Below are 16,610 nucleotides of genomic sequence, written 5' to 3'. Positions count from 1 at the left end.
GTGCCCTCCCCGCGACCAAAGCCAATCCAAAAACCCCATAGAAATTAATCATAGCCATACAATTTCCAAAATCCAGAAAAATTCCGCCAGCACACGGAGCCTTGCGGAGCGCAAACTCGCTCGTGGAAAATAGAAAAAGCACACAAACTTTTAAAAACACGCAGAAAAAGACAGGAAATCGAGGAAGAAGAGAGAACACGCCAGGGCTGCCGGAGGAGGTGGGAAGAGGCGTCGCGGAGGCAGTGCCGCGCGCGGCAACCCAACCCGGCTCAACTCCGGCGAGGGCGCAACCGCGCACGTCCCCCTCTTCCCCCAGCTATTTGAAGTGCCACGACCAGGAATCGGAATCCGGATCGAGCATCACGCGCGAGGGGGGTTTCGAAACTGCGGAATGCCGCCACCGGCCGCGATGCTGCTGCTCAGCCCGTCACCGGGTGTTCCCTCGCTGTCGCTGGCCCTGGCCCCGAGGCGGGCGCCGCTGCGGGCCGCGAGGCAGCGGAGGCTGGCGCTTCGGCCGGTGAGGATCCGCGCCGCCGCGGCGATCGGGGGCGAGTTCGGCGGCCTGGGCCGGCGCCGCGTGGTCGTGGGGGAGTTCATCGAGCGCCTGCGGAACGTGCTTCCGGGGGGCAGCTGGTGGCGCCTCGAGGACGGCGACGAGGCCGGGGACGGGGGCGGACGCGCCGAGGGGAGCGGGACCACCGCGCTCTCCGCGCTCAGGCGGATGTGGGGGCTCGTTGCCGCCGACCGCTGGGTCATCTACGCCGGCTTCGCGTCCCTCGTCGGCGCTGCGGTAATGCGAGCCAGCCATGACACATGGCAGTGCTGCTGCGGTTGACTTTGTCGTTTGTCGAGTTTTTGGTGTCTGATGATGAGCGTAGTGATGTGCTGTGATTGCAGCTTGCGGAGATCGCTATACCCCATCTCCTCGCGGCGTCCATTTTCTCTGCGCAGAATGGAGGGGCCGTGTTCTACAGAAATGCCAAGCTTCTAGTTGTCCTATGTCTGGTTTCCGGAGTGTTTAGGTCAGTTATCTTTTGTTCAGATTGTGCTCATAGTGTCCATGGTATAAAATGATACACAACTTAGCCAATTGCTCACATTTGATTGCTGACCATAGGCATTATTGCTTATATCAGTACAATGTAATTACTGCAGATTGTATAGTCAGTAGTGTACGATTCTGAAACCTCTGCTAGTCAGCATAGCAATGTTTGGAGGAACAATCTGAAACGTTTCTGTTTTTTATTAGCATAAAGTTTTGATAGATGTGCAATGCGATAGATCACTGGGAAAATTGGACTTGAAGTTATAAGATCACACTTTCCATTTAATCACATGCTCTTGTAATCTCGCCTCGCTTTCTTCTTAAATGAATCAGCAGTGCTCCTGGTTTTGTTAAAAAAAATAAAAATTATACAGATCACTATGGAGATGCACATACATAAACAAGTTTGCACACATGGAAGCAAGGAACTGTTCATGATAATTCATACAGAATTGTTGCCTTCTGTGTTTTTATTTGAGAAACAAATGAGGTTGCTTATGTAGTGGTATCCCTCATTTGCAGTGGTGTACGAAGCTGCTGTTTTGGTGTTGCAAACATGATATTGGTAAAACCATGTTAGATTCCTCATGTCCTGACAAGTTTGTTTGTTCCACACAACACTTCCATTTGATTTGTCTCTAACAGTCATCATCTGAATTTTTCTCAGGTCAAACGGATGAGAGAAATGCTTTTTGATTCTATTCTTTCTCAGGTAATAAAGAAAGGGAAAAAATATTGAAGCTGGAAGAAAATTGATCTATGCATTTCTCAGCTCGATCATAACATTAGGATTTTAACTGTAATCACATTGTGCTAGGATATTTCCTTTTTTGATGAGGAAACCGTCGGTGACCTAACAAGTAGGCTTGGTTCTGACTGCCAACAAGTGTCTCGTGTTATAGGAAATGACCTTAACCTGATTTCCCGCAATGTACTTCAGGTGAGAATTTGGTTTGGAGTTCTATTAAACATCGCCCGCCCAGTCTTCCAAAAGCTCACACATCATTTCCTTAATGTATCTCAGGGTGCAGGTGCATTAATTTATCTGCTAGTCTTATCCTGGCCTCTTGGGTTGTGTACACTGCTAATTTGTGCAACTCTATCAACAATTATGCTAGTTCATGGACGGTACAAATTTGCTTTTTTGACTCAAGTTATCTGTTCATTTGCTCCAGTTTCATTTTACTCCATTCTTCCTGCTGCTAGAGTGGTGCATTTTTGAAAAGGCATGTCAGAGAAATTTATTTGTTGGTTTGCATCTTTGGTGCATATGAGAGAACTTGGCCCATCACATTGCTACTTGATTGGTAGGTTTCAGAAAAGAGCAGCAAAATTCGCACAGGAGTTCACTGCAAGCGCCAATAATGTAAGATTTGTGATCATGCAAATATGCCATTTTCAAAAGCCAAATCCATTTTCCACCCTACGCATTAATTTCCTTTTACATTAATTTAAATCAGGTTGCTCAAGAAGTGATAACTTTGGTTCGGACAGTGAGGGTGTACGGAACAGAAAAGCAGGAGTTTAAAAGGTAATTTCTACCCCCCCCCCCCCCCCCCCCCGTGGTCTCCTAAGGTCCATTATTGTTAACACTTATCTTGTATGATTAATATCTTGTACTGTGAGTCTTTAATAGGTATGCAAAGTGGCTCGATAAGCTATATGATGTAAGCTTTCGGCAGACAGTGGCTTATGGAGGCTGGAGCCTGAGCTTGAACTATCTATACCATTCTACTCAGGTATCTCCGCTGTTCCTGTTGTTCAGAAATCATTAAACATCATAGTAACTTGAAAAAAAATCTGATGGTGTCAAAGTCTGAGTCTGGTATTGACACTATCTTACACTACTGATGAAGTACTCTTGCAAATAAGCTTCGCGTAGGTCATCGGAGTGGTGATTGGAGGACTAGCTATCATGTCTGGGAAGTTAACTGCTGAGCAGTTGACAAAATTCACACTCTATGCTGAATGGCTAATTTTGTCCACATGGTGGATTGGAGACAACTGGTCCTCCCTGATGCAATCTGTTGGAGCAAGTGAAAAAGTATTCCGTTTGATGGATCTCCTGCCTAGCAAGCAGCTTAGCTCCAAAGGCAAGAAAAATCCGTGCATGACTGTAAAATTATTTTCTTTGGAAGCATAACTATTAGGTAATGTAAAGCTTTTTGTCATTGCAGGACTCAAGTTAGAGAAATTGGAAGGGAGAATTCAGTATGCTGATGTATCATTTTCATATCCATCAAGACCTACGGTATGCTTACACTGAAGTTGTTTGTGCATTCTCTGTTTATGAGTGCTGTTCACAAACTGGTGCTTCTGATCTTAACATTAAATATTGGGGAAAACTTGAAGGGAAAAAAAAGGAAAGGATAAAACTTTAAAGTATGGGCATTTTGAATGGTTTTGTTTTGTCGTAACCAAACCATGTGGCCCTTAATTTATCAATCTTTTTTTCTCAACAGGTACCAATTTTGAGAAGATTGAATCTGACGCTGAATCCAAATGAAGTAGTTGCAATTGTATGGACTTACATAATATGGTTTTCTTTTTATAGAAGTGAACTATCACAAATTGTGCAATTTTTGATGTATTAAACTCTGTGTTTATGTGATGGACCTTGATAGGTTGGTCTCAGCGGAAGTGGCAAGAGTACTATAGTCAATTTACTGCTTCGATTATACGAGCCTACAAATGGGCAAGTAAGCTATTCCAAATTGTGGTCTCAGCTTTTCACACCCAAACAGCTATCCTATGAGTGTACTAGCACCTTATTTTTCTTATAGTATATATATCTCACACTTGAAAGCCTGGTGTGTTGATGCAGATATTAGTTGATGGTGTCCCACTTACTGAACTTGATGTCAGATGGTTCCGAGAAAGAATTGGTTTTGTTGGACAGGTTCCAAGTTAATCAAATCATCATACATTGTGATACCACCTGGAACTTTATGGTGTACTAAGCAACCATGTATGCTTGCTATATGCAGGAACCACGCTTATTCCGGATGGATATTAGCTCTAATATTAAATATGGTTGCCCAAGAGAAGTCAGTCATGAAGAAGTGGTGTGGGCTGCAAAGCAGGCCTATGCTCACGATTTCATAATGTCTCTGCCCGATGGTTATAACACCATTGTTGATGATGCTCTTCTTAGTGGTGGTCAAAAACAACGTGTTGCTATTGCCAGGGCCCTTCTGAGGGAGCCAGCTATCTTACTACTTGATGAAGCCACTAGTGCGCTCGATGCTGAGAGTGAACATTATGTGAAGGTGAGCACTTCCTGAAGAACTTGAACGTATGCTAACTTCTGCACCTAACAGCATATTATAATTTTTTTATTGGACAGCGTATTATAATTGATTCATGCTTATGCTATTCTTGATACTTCTTACTAGAGTGTCATCACAAAAGTTAGTCGTGACTCAAGGACTAAAAGATCTGTGGTAATCATAGCACACAGGTACTGTTTACTTGGCACAAAGTGTTTGCTATCTTGACTCTTGGATGCGTCAGATAATTAGGGTATTGGTCTTTTTTCCTGTTTAGGCTATCTACAATTCAAACAGCTGATAGAATTATAGTGATGGAAAATGGTAACATTGTGGAGGTATGTTTTCAATATTGCTTTGTCATTACTTCGACTGCAAACTCATTACTCATGGGACTGTTGTGATCTTTTGGAGATAAATGATCGCATGATTATTGACAGCAACCTACAATATCATATTTTGGCTTGTATGGTATTGCAGGATGGTAAACACAGTGAACTTATTGAGAAGAATGGTTTATATTCAAGACTAGCAAGGCGACAAAATGACAACCTCGACTCGTCCTGAAATCACAGAAGGTGGTTTACTCCACGCCCTTTTTTTCAGTGGATTGACAGGTAGTGAGAGTCGTCTGTCATTGGTGTATTCTTTACGAGGACTGACCTGGACCGGGGAGCTCGAATAAACTTGCATTGTTTTCCCCACGACCAAAAGCGGTTTGCTACTAATCAAGCTAAACCATAATGGTTTTCCCCACAAAGAGGAGCAAGACAGTAAACAGCTAGATCGGCATTACGGAGAGCAGGGTAATAAGAATCCAGTAGTTTGTAAAGAAATCTGTCACACTAAATTTTCGTTGGATCCAGCATGTAACTAGAGGTGTATAATGCATAGTAATCTTAGTCTTATTTTACACATGGAGAAAATGCTCCAATTTTGACGATGTTACCTCATTTATGAATTTCGGGTAATGTGACTCAACGGCTCAACGCGCATATGCTGCCATTCGCTTAATATCGTGCTAGCCTGTATTTTATTTTATGACCATTCGTGTCGTTGGTCGGTTGGTCCCGCTGATAGTCCGTCCCCAAAATGGTGACCAGCTGATTCGTGTCGTTGTTCGGTTGCCTCGGTTTGACTAAATAGGATTCTGCAGTCTGCACCGGTGAGCTCCCTGTTGCTCGCTACATCATCCTGCCGTGTGTCGTCGAATAGCTGGCCGTTGCGTATCGCGCCACCGTGCGAATGTGTGATGACTCTGATCGATAAGAATTTTATGCTCGGATGCACCCTGTGTTGCCCATTTCTATCTTCATATGGTAGTGTAATCTGAGTGAGCGAATGCCTACTGAGAGTATAAGATAAATTGCTTACGTTAACTCATATGCTGTTGTAATTCTCGGTCTGACACATAGCCAGCATTATACTGTTGTAAATTCCAGTAAATCATTTGCGGCTTTTTAGTAACAATCATTTTAGGGCGAGAACTAATATTGTCGCCCTCCGCAAATATGCATCTACTACCTCCATGAAATTATAAAGCTTTTTTTTCTTCATTTTGTTGACATAAGATTTGGATAAAAAAAATACTCAATAGGTAATTTTAGTGGTACAATTTGATGTTATTAGATTTGTATTACAAAATACCTGTGATTATGGCTTTGTATCATATAAATAACAAATTAATAATCATATTGGTAAAGACTTGTCCTCATGAAATTGAAATACACATGGTATTTACAAGTTCCAAACTTTATAATCCTTGACCAATGATTAATCTAAGATAATGTAAATTCTATATTAAAGGAAAAAAAAACAATAGAATTAGGTTGATATTAGAAGTACTTTCCTATAATCATGATTCTGTTGCTACAAACATTTATGGTGTAGGCGAAAACTAGTTTGGGATGGAGAAGTAATACATGGCACCTCACGATTGGCCTACACGTCAAAACGAAACGACGACTTTTAAATAAAACTTGACCTGCGGGGGGTAAGACCACCCCACAGCATTGTTTGAGGTAGAATAACTTTCTCACAGCAAGAAAACCCCTGAACCCCTGCCCCACCCGTACACAGAGACCCGTCGCCTTGTGAGTTAGACCGGACCTCAAACCATGATTTGGAAATGGAAACAGACGAGGGGATTTTTTTACCCCACGGACCGAAAATTTACTCCACACGGGAATCGAACCCGGCCGCGGGGGTGCCACCGGACGCCATCGACCAACCAAGCTAGCGACCTTAGGCGAAACAACGACTTTTGAGTCATCAGCGCACAAAAACTTCTTCCTCAAGGTTAGGCTCCATTTACTAGTGCAACAATATGTGAAGCCAAATGGCAGAGATGAAAACATAAAAAGAGAACAGCGTATCATCACCACATCTGGAAGGGCGAATTATCATATTAATTCTATGATTAAACATCAATCTATTGAGTCATCAGTGCATCATCGTACATGAAGGTGAGGTCCTACTACTCATCTACTAGTATCAGTATTCTGAAAATCCAACTGAAATAAACCAAGTCTTCCCTCAAAACTCAAGTTGCTCAAGAAAATCTTGGGAGCGGTCAGAGTACCAAGCAAATACATTGAGAACCCAAGGACTCCAATTGCCACCTCAAATATTGATGATGGGGAAACATCTGATTGCATTGTTCACTATGCAGTCTTCTGTTTTGTCGACACTGAGGAAAGGTAGGACAGGGTCCTATGGCCCACAAACACAAGGAAGATGCCGAGGAAGCCAAGGTACTTCAAAGTTGTGAAAAGATCCAACTGCCCAGAATGGAAGTGACGATCAGCGCAAGTTCTCACAAGTGAAATACATTATCGACTCCACAAAAAAAGAAATACATTATCAACACAAGGGATATGCAAACCTTGAGCCAGAAGAGAACATAGAGCAGCAGGACTGCTCCTATTCCTGCATGGAAAAGCGATGCAAATGCAGCCGGTCCTGGCAAAGATGGGAAGTTCTTCAAGTTCACTCCAAGACACACGAGCTACAAGAGAATGCCGTCAATCGGATGTGGATGTGTTAGATATGATTCAAAGCAAATGTATGGAACACATGAATCACATGACCTTTTTACCCACCCCAATCAAGAATCCGATAAAAGGCAGAAGTGTGAGACCCGTGAATGCAAGTGAGAGTTCCTTGGGTGGCCTCTTCTCTGGTGAACGGAATATGTGGGAAATCTCTGCCTTTGGCCCAAATTTTGAGAATGGGTCAACAGCTTGTGCAGGAGGGCGCGGGGCTTTTTCTGGGGCTTCTGGCAGGTCCAACTCCAAGTGGCCAAGAGGTCGCAGAAATGAATTTTCCTGAGCACATAAAGAAAATCAGCAATGCAAAGAAACTGGGACTGTAGGAGTAGGACAAAATTATATAGTTACATACCATTGCAGCATCACCAACTGCAAGCTCAAGGTCATATCTTCCAGAAAGGTAGTAAAATTTCTCCACCAAACCTAGGAAGTCCTACAAGAAGTCAAAAAGGCATATAAGGAATCTTGTCGAAGCATCAATGTAGAATATTTGATCCCTTCAAAACAATGTTAAGGACATGAAGAAGCATTCAAGCAAATTATGCTACATACACTCCATTTAACAAAATCTATTTTCATAAAAAATTGCGAGTGGATGATGTTTTCATTTAGATGTCATTTTCAGTTGCCACCTACATACCAACAATGTTGCTTCACAAAAGCATGACTTGACACATAATAAGAAAATAATTGAAAACAAGCTACATTGGCTAACTAATTATCTTTCGGGATGAAAAGGTGAGTTGGTATGTGCAACCTTTTGACATAATTAAGTGGCTTAAGTGTTCCACCTAAACAACCACACTGCCGCAAGCAATAAAGAGCGATTGTGCAGAACACTAACAAAGCAAATTCCAGGGGGGAGGGGAGGGGGGAGATACTCAACTAGAACAATTTTGAACTGCCTTGCAGAACCTGGCACCACAAATAAGTGTTCAACATTGCTTTCATGCTTCAACTTCAAGAACACCTGAAGACATTTGCTAAATCATGTCAGGAAAAGAATAAGCATCAAGGACGTCAGAATATAAAAAAGAGCGGTAACCTGGTGAGGTTTAAATGTGTGCCCAAGCGGTGTAGTTAGCTGGAAAGACAAGCGCAACTTCTGCAGATGGTTTGCAGAAAGAGATACTTTTGTATCTTTCAGAAGATCTAACCTGAAATAAAGCAATTCAAAAATTAAAAATACATACGATAAGTTGTTCTATATAAAAAATATAGAACTTCCAAATGTTTCATATAGCTATGACAAGATCAACTATTGCAACACTGCATGGATAAATGATATAGACATTATAGAAATTGACAATTCATTAAGACAAGAACAAAATGTCTTCAAAGTTTTAGGCAACTCATTGAGTGAAATGGCATGAACTCAAATCACTTTAAAAAGCTTACTTTTGGACTGACTCAACGGTTCCAGCATCATTGTCAGAAATTCCAATTTCTGCCTTGTCAACTTTGATCAGTCCTGTGATAAATACATTCTCAGTGTTTCTCCCTCCAGTAGCATAAACACTTTCATGCTCTGGTTCCTTAAGTGAAATCTGGAGTACAGAAAATCACGACCGTTAGAAAGAATGCCAACTACAAGCACATCAACAATATGCAAACTAATAGAGTGAACGTATGAGGTACCTCAAAAACTAGAGAGTATTTCCCAACATCTATTTTCAATGGAGCAATGTCCAAGTAATGAACATTGTTGTCAAGGTCAAATTGAAGTTCCTGAGACAAAAAAGGAGAATGATATGAAGAAATTGGATCTGCAACACAAGCATTAACTATAATGACAAGAAAGTTGCTTAAGCTTGCCGCTAATTAAGCTATATACCTTGTTCTCACTGGTGATGACCTTAGAATCAGAACCCAGCACCTGTACAAGATTAACTTTGAGCGGAGGTGCAGCAGATCCGAAAACTGTTGTGACTTCAACCTGTAAAGAATAGCAAATAAGGAAACAAAATTAGAGCTAGATAACATCTAGTGACACAACAAACTCAAAAGCAATGAGTACTGCATCAAGATACTGTACAATTTTACTGACTGCATACTAATTTCGAACTATAGGAAAATTGCTCAGTAACACCAGGAAGTGTGGAAATCAGAAAATCAAATTAAAGACCCATCCTCACATTTGATGTTTTTGTTTTCTTATAGTTTCCACACTTTTTTGGTTTTATTGGGCTACTTTTCTCTCTTAGCAATAGCTAATGTAGTAGAACTTCAGCTACAAGTACCACATAGGATGGTATGCAATAATCACCTTAAGCTGATCTTTTGAAGTCAATGAAAATACTTTGGAAGGAAGTGACAGTATCAAAGGAGTGAAGACCCTGTAAATTGAAGAAAATAGATGAGCAATAAAAAAAACTTGATGGCAAGACCAAAAAACTGATATGTTGAATAACCAGCATGCAAGAGGAAATTCTCTATCATAGCAAACAGAAACGGAACAGATGTATGTATCACTAGCAAGAAAAGAAGAGCAATAAAGAAGGGAGCTTGCCTATTGTTCTCCAGGAATGACAAAGACTCAATCTGATTAAAACAGTCCTTTGCGCTACCAGGAAGCCCTATACCAAGAAAGAACTTTCCCAAGCCAAGTACTTTCTCACTAGGGATCTGTAGATTTGAATGTAGTTACATGAGAAAGGTGCTTGCACATAAATTTACTGAACAAGTGCCAAAGGTTTAAGATACTCACATTCAATTTCCCAGGAGCAACAGTTGCAAAAGAGGTAACACCCCGTACAACTGAAGCAGAAGTCATTATAGGGCCCTTGTATTCAGTAGCATCAACATGCTTCTCATCGAAGTAGAAGGTCCCATCATCTAAGCACAGATACAGTGAGAAATAAGTATATCAAGAAACCATATAATATTCAGGTGAAATAGGTTCGCTAGTCTAAAACCTCCCGTCCCAACCCCCCATCCAAAAAGAATGGAAAGAAAATTTCCTGTGGTCTGTGGTCTTATTAATGATCACATAAATCTGTAATTCAGTGTCCTAAACTCATGGGGTATTCTATCCAAGCTCAGAAGTCAAAAGTTCACAAAAAGAGAAAAATTTCCCACTCGTTATCTGTACTTCTGAGGTTAGAGTAGACAAAATACCATAACTCTTGATAGTGTCAAACAGCTTCACAATGTCATTTTTTACCACTCCTACCTGATGGAATTAAAATCAAGATTATCAATCATTAGAGTGTCAAATACACAGAAATGATAGTGTTAGAAACAAATGCACAGCTAAAATAAATATAAATCCTAAGAGGCGGATATGTGAGAGTTATTCACTGACAAATTCTAAAAAAACAGAGCATCCTACACAAGCATGCACCTAAATAGCCTGGGATGATCTTAAGAGCAAAAGCACATTGTACGCAAAGAATGCAAGGATGCTCCTCTTTTAACAGGTTTATAAATGATGTCGGATTCATCATATCTAAGATACTGAAATGAATGGGGATCATGTTGTGTATTTGAGAAAGATAAGCTGGTGGCATCAACAACATGGTGGGCAAGGTCTAAATTATTAGCCAAGAAAAGAGTGAATACACACCATGGATGGATCAACCTCAGCATCTGCTAGAGCAACAACACCCGCCAAAGCTTCTAGTGCGATACCTGTGACAGTACATTGTTATGAAAATCAGTGGCTATGCATTACTTTTGCATTAGAATCACCGTGGAGCTGATAACAAGATTCAGAAGGAGATGGACCGACTTAACATGTGTAGAATGCTAAATGTTAATGCCTTTTTCATATTTTATACAAGTCCCTTTTGTTGGTGGCTCATGTTTGGGTGTCATCTCTATCCTGCCCCAATTTGCTTGGGACTAAAAGGCTTTGTTGTTGTTGTTGTATTGTCAATTCCCAGGTCGCGATCTATTTTATTCCAGGTCAACAAGAACAAGAACAATTACCAGCAGCAAATGTGCTAGATTCAGCACTGTTAGTGTCATAACGCCATCTCCCATCACTTTGGCTAAGTGCCTACAGGAACAACAATAAAACATCAGATAATGCTGATTTGAAGAGGAATTATGTTTGTACATTGCAAAAACTACATAACGAAAATTGCATTGACGTTTTGAAATGCGGTCACCTTAATGGCGTGAAATGTGCTCTCTGCGTCAGATAGAACAATGTTGTGTCCTTGTTCCTGCAGAAAGAAAAGGAATAACAACAAAATTGATCAAGTACCACATAAAATTCAGACAAGTACCTAAAACTAGTCAAGAGCAACTAACAAGTATCAACATAAACTACAGTGGTAACCTTGATGCTAAGCAGACCTCCCACGGAATAGTAGAACTCCAGCAGGGAGTTGGTGTCCTTAATCACTGCCTTGAGCCTCGCGACGACACCCTACCAATGAAAAAACTCAAAAACATCATGAAACATGACAGTACAAGTAGCAACACCGAGATCTCTAAAGCTAACACCCACATCATACACGCCGGCATCAACACTGCATCCGAGAACGCCGCTAATCCGGGCGGCGTGGAACAGATCTTTCGTAGCGGATGAAGCGGGGGAGGCCAACTTCTCCGCGGCAAACTTGCACGCCTCCCCGGTCACACTCTTGTACTTCAATCCGAGTATCTGGAACGTCCTCACCGCCTCATACGTCCTCTCCAAACTGCACGGTGCACATAGACCAAAACCACCAGGTAAACGCAAATAAGCGCGAGAATTCCAACCATACAGATCGATCTGCACCCAGCTGGAACAGCTACTGCGTCCAGGTGGCTGAGATCGGGAAGACGAAGGTGCTCGCGAGTGGTTAGTGCACTTACTCGCCGAAGGATCCGTCGGCGGAGGGGGCGAAGAGCTCGGCGGCCGCGGATCTGTGCGCGTCGGATACTGGGCGGACGGCGGATGAGATGGGAGCGAAGGCCGCGGCGAGGAGGAGGACGAGGAGGGCCGCCGGGGCAGGGCGCCTCCCGGCCATGGCGATGGCAATTGCCGTCGCCGAGAGAGAGATGAGTAGGGTTTAGGAGACTGGGCGTGTGGGAGTGGCCAGATCTGAAGGTTGAAGGAGGGGACGACTAGAAATATTTCGCCGGATCGGCCTGGCCTGCCGCCCCCGAGTCTCGACGTCTGCGCTCCGCCGGGGGTGGGGTGTGCTTTGAGATTGGTGGAACTGTTCAAGATTTCAGCGTAATCCCGCGAGAGAACCGTTTTTTTTTCCTTCCAAAATGACCTGGGGCCTTTTAGCATTTGGCTTAAAAGAAAAAGGAATTTATAAACTTTGTCGGTACCCCAGGACTGGGGTACCCCCTCTTGCTGTGTCTAGGCAAGGGCCTTGTAGTTATCCTTGACTACGTCCAAACAGCCGGACCCCTGTGGTCCGGAGTTCTGTTCTCTCGGCAACGGTCCCGGACCTGCCTCACGACTGGGAAAGATCCGGGAACGACGCGTGTCCCGGAGGAGGCGGGCAGCCCGAACAGCCGGGGCTCCGGACCTCCCGAAGGGTCCGGACCCCTGCGGAAGTCCCGGACCCCTCATAGGGTCCCGGACCTCTTGTATGGTAACCGGACCCCTCGCTAAGGGAAGAAGTCGACGCCCTACCTCTGGGTGGTCCGGCGCGGACACGTATACAAGGGCGCTTGGTCTCCATACAAAGCCTCACCCACCACTGCATTTATTGCGGTAGGTGGACGCCCCGCATTGATACAGTGGAAGCCGAGGCGATTCTTTGACCAGGAGGCACTATTGATCGCGTATTACCAAGGTAGTGGAGCCGCTGGCGCCGCCCACGCCGCGCCTGCCAGTCTGCCATAGCAGATGGATACGACGGCTCGGTTTCGCCCATTATGACGCCTACATAATAGCCTCAGCAGGCTACGCCGCAAGCTACGCTACTCCAACGGACACCTAGCTGACGGGACAAGGAAAGACCCCCTGGGTCAGAAGAGCAGCAGTACGCATATCGGAGGAAAAGATCCGTAACCACTGTTGTCTTTTAAGTACTCTGCGCAGTATGCTGCACAGCACGTTGGGCCCACTTGTCGGGGCCCAACGTCCAATGTATCCGCTCCCCCTTGATCTATAAAAGGGGGAGCGCCGCTAGAAGACCTCAGGCTGGGCAAGAGCCAAGGCCGGCAGAGGATAGATTCATACACACCACCAAGAACAATATATCTCCCAGTGGACGTAGGGTATTACGCTCCGGCGGCCCGAACCACTCTAAATCGTGTGTTCTTGAGTCCTAGTCCCAGCGTAGATTCACCCCCATCGCCTAGTACTTCCCCGAGTACTCCCTCACGGGGAATAGGCGGGTGCGTTCCGCCACCCGGCTGTGGGTACCCCTAGAACCCCCACAACATTTTGGCGCCGTCCGTGGGGAAGTCAGGCGCAGGTTGGATCTTCAGGCCTCTGGGCTGTGTTCTTCCTCTGCAACGACGAACCTGAAGATGAAGGAAGGCAGGGCCACACTCTCTCCACCTGTCTTGGCACCGGCGCAGCAACGCCCTCGGTGCGGCGGCGCACGACAGCGACGCCTGCTGTGCGTCGCCACTGCGACACCTCGGAGCCGGTGTAGCGGCGCACAGCGGAGGCGCCGCTGGGCGCTGCTGCCCCTACGTCGACTCAAGGTTTTCTCTCAAGCAACGGCCACACCTCCTCTGCGGTGGCATGGTGTCGGCTCAAGGCTTCCTCTCAACATGGAGCCTGGAGCCGACGGCCATCCCGGAGGAAGTGGACCGTGTCGTCCTGCCGTCTCCAGCACCGGAGATCCACCTCAGCGTTGCTCGGTGCTGCTGCAGACAGGACCCCGCCTCCTCGCGCGGGGGCCCCTGGCGCTATTACCAAGGACAAGCCGGCGAACGACCGCACTTCTCCACGCGTCGCACCGGTCCATCTGCTGCGCAAGGGCTCTGGTTTCCATCGGCAACGGCAACGGCAGGGGGAGGGGGCCTCTTCCATTCAAAGCCAAAGAATTTGTCTCATGCCATGTAAGCATGTGACAGCTCTTAGGCAAGGAGGGGTCCCCCGAGCTCCCGAGGTGATGCTGGATGATGCGGTTCAGGCACATCCAGGGCGCCTTCACGCGCTGTATAGCATGCAGCCGTAGGTTACTCCTAAGAAAGGAATGATAGATTTTCTCCTTTGTAATAGCGTGGCGTCTACGTGTGTGTCCAGAGCGGTCAAGGTCCGACCTTGTAAACCCGACCTCTGGCCCTATCACACAAACAGGCAAAAGCGGTCCGGAGCGGTGGAGGTCCAACCTCGTAATCCCGACCTCCGATGTATACCGTGACAACCACAATAATAAAGGAGATTTTCTTTCTCAGTTTTACCTAGGCTCCACCCTGATTACATTTATTCGCCTTGGTTTAACTATTCTTTCCTCTTGACCGGAGTTTTCCTTATTGCTAACAATCCAAGTTAAGTTGCTGGCTTGTGGTCAGGTGAAGACACCCCTTCTAGCTGGAAGGCAGTCCGGACCCCTAAGGACCTGCTCTGGTGAAGTGGTATTTGTATCCTGGGGTAGAGAAGCTCCGCGTGGCTTAGCCTGGTAATGTATCCTAAGTTTACGTACTTTACTACCCTGTTACAAGTACTCTAGTATCCAGGACTGCTGTCTTTAGAGGTCCCGGGCTCACTTCTAGTATAAGGGTTGGTTTCTTTGCACCTTACTGTGAGGTCCGGTAACATGCTTCATCGGATTGTCAGCAATGGTCGCCCAAGTCCACTCCGGTGGCCCGCTCCGGCGGCGACCGCTCGCCACGGTCGCTCCAAGTCCACTCCGGTGGCCGCTCCGGCGGAGACCGCTCGCCACGCTCGCTCCAAGTCCACTCCGGTGGCCCGCTCCGGCGGAGACCGCTCGCCACGGTCGCTCCAAGTCCACTCCGGTGGCCCGCTCCGGCGGAGACCGCTCGCCACGGTCGCCCAAGTCCACTCCGGTGGCCCGCTCCGGCGGAGACCGCTCGCCACGGTCGCTCCAAGTCCACTCCGGTGGCCCGCTCCGGCGGAGACCGCTCGCCACGGTCGCTCCAAGTCCACTCCGGTGGCCCGCTCCGGCGGAGACCGCTCGCCACGGTCGCTCCAAGTCCACTCCGGTGGCCCGCACCGGCGGAGACCGCTCGCCACGGTCGCTCCAAGTCCAAGTCACTCCGGTGGCCCGCTCCGGCGGAGACCGCTCGCCGGTCGCTCCAAGTCCACTCCGGTGGCCCGCTCCGGCGGAGACCGCTCGCCACGGTCGCTCCAAGTCCACTCCGGTGGCCCGCACCGGCGGAGACGCTCGCCACGGTCGCTCCAAGTCCACTCCTCCCCGCTCCGGCGGAGACCGCTCGCCACGGTCGCTCCAAGTCCACTCCGGTGGCCCGCTCCGGCGGAGACCGCTCGCCACGGTCGCTCCAAGTGCCGGCTCCGGGAAGTGGTGCTTGCTCCCTGAGCGACCCGAGGTCTGTGTAGCCGCTTAGTTTGGTTCCGTACCCTAAGCCTACACCCTCGTCGCCCTGAGGAGAGCGCTCTAGTACCTGAGCCTGGCAACAGGTGTACCGGCCTCAGGGGTCCGGGGCACCCGCTCTCTGCATGAGCACACCAACGCAACCGAGCTTGCGTAGAAACACATCACGATAGTGGCCCACCCGCGGGTTCGTACCTCTCCCGAGGTGGGCCCGGGGGCCACTGTCGGTACCCCAGGACTGGGGTACCCCCTATTGCTGTGTCTAGGCAAGGGCCTTGTAGTTATCCTTGACTACGTCCAAACAGCCGGACCCCTGTGGTCCGGAGTTCTGTTCTCTCGGCAACGGTCCCGGACCTGCCTCACGACTGGGAAAGATCCGGGAACGACGCGTGTCCCGGAGGAGGCGGGCAGCCCGAACAGCCGGGGCTCCGGACCTCCCGAAGGGTCCGGACCCCTGCGGAAGTCCCGGACCCCTCATAGGGTCCCGGACCTCTTGTATGGTAACCGGACCCCTCGCTAAGGGAAGAAGTCGACGCCCTACCTCTGGGTGGTCCGGCGCGGACACGTATACAAGGGCGCTTGGTCTCCATACAAAGCCTCACCCACCACTGCATTTATTGCGGTAGGTGGACGCCCCGCATTGATACAGTGGAAGCCGAGGCGATTCTTTGACCAGGAGGCACTATTGATCGCGTATTACCAAGGTAGTGGAGCCGCTGGCGCCGCCCACGCCGCGCCTGCCAGTCTGCCATAGCAGATGGATACGACGGCTCGGTTTCGCCCATTATGACGCCTACATAATAGCCTCAGCAGGCTACGCCGC

General features: G+C 47.0%; 2 protein-coding genes across 2 annotated transcripts; one reads left to right on the top strand and one right to left on the bottom strand.

Moving 5' to 3' along the window:
* The first annotated feature begins 186 nt into the window (after positions 1–186).
* On the top strand, positions 187–5,328 carry LOC120673813 (ABC transporter B family member 26, chloroplastic-like). The gene is made up of 18 exons (XM_039954823.1): positions 187–790; positions 898–1,022; positions 1,568–1,610; positions 1,713–1,757; positions 1,863–1,985; positions 2,070–2,173; positions 2,357–2,411; positions 2,506–2,576; positions 2,682–2,784; positions 2,928–3,138; positions 3,223–3,296; positions 3,508–3,564; positions 3,670–3,744; positions 3,870–3,944; positions 4,033–4,314; positions 4,441–4,505; positions 4,592–4,652; positions 4,795–5,328. The coding sequence occupies exons 1-18, from the start codon at positions 392–394 to the stop codon at positions 4,879–4,881; spliced, it is 2,055 nt and encodes a 684-aa protein (XP_039810757.1). The 5' UTR covers positions 187–391; the 3' UTR covers positions 4,882–5,328.
* A 1,371-nt stretch (positions 5,329–6,699) lies between these two features.
* On the bottom strand, positions 6,700–12,470 carry LOC120673289 (dolichyl-diphosphooligosaccharide--protein glycosyltransferase subunit 2-like). The gene is made up of 19 exons (XM_039954063.1): positions 12,171–12,470; positions 11,821–12,013; positions 11,650–11,739; positions 11,477–11,533; positions 11,295–11,364; positions 10,930–10,994; positions 10,482–10,536; positions 10,072–10,199; positions 9,874–9,989; positions 9,631–9,700; positions 9,199–9,300; positions 9,003–9,092; positions 8,763–8,911; positions 8,410–8,521; positions 8,251–8,334; positions 7,717–7,797; positions 7,416–7,640; positions 7,199–7,321; positions 6,700–7,094 (listed from the first exon to the last, which is right to left on the bottom strand). Exons 1-19 carry the CDS (start codon positions 12,323–12,325, stop codon positions 6,978–6,980), a joined length of 2,082 nt encoding a protein of 693 aa, XP_039809997.1. The 5' UTR covers positions 12,326–12,470; the 3' UTR covers positions 6,700–6,977.
* Positions 12,471–16,610: the final 4,140 nt, after the last annotated feature.

The sequence above is a fragment of the Panicum virgatum genome, chromosome 5N, assembly GCF_016808335.1.
Source record: "Panicum virgatum strain AP13 chromosome 5N, P.virgatum_v5, whole genome shotgun sequence".
In the NCBI taxonomy this organism is placed as follows: domain Eukaryota; kingdom Viridiplantae; phylum Streptophyta; class Magnoliopsida; order Poales; family Poaceae; genus Panicum; species Panicum virgatum.
Note: the sequence above shows the minus strand (reverse complement) of the source record. Positions and strands in the feature narration are given on the sequence as shown.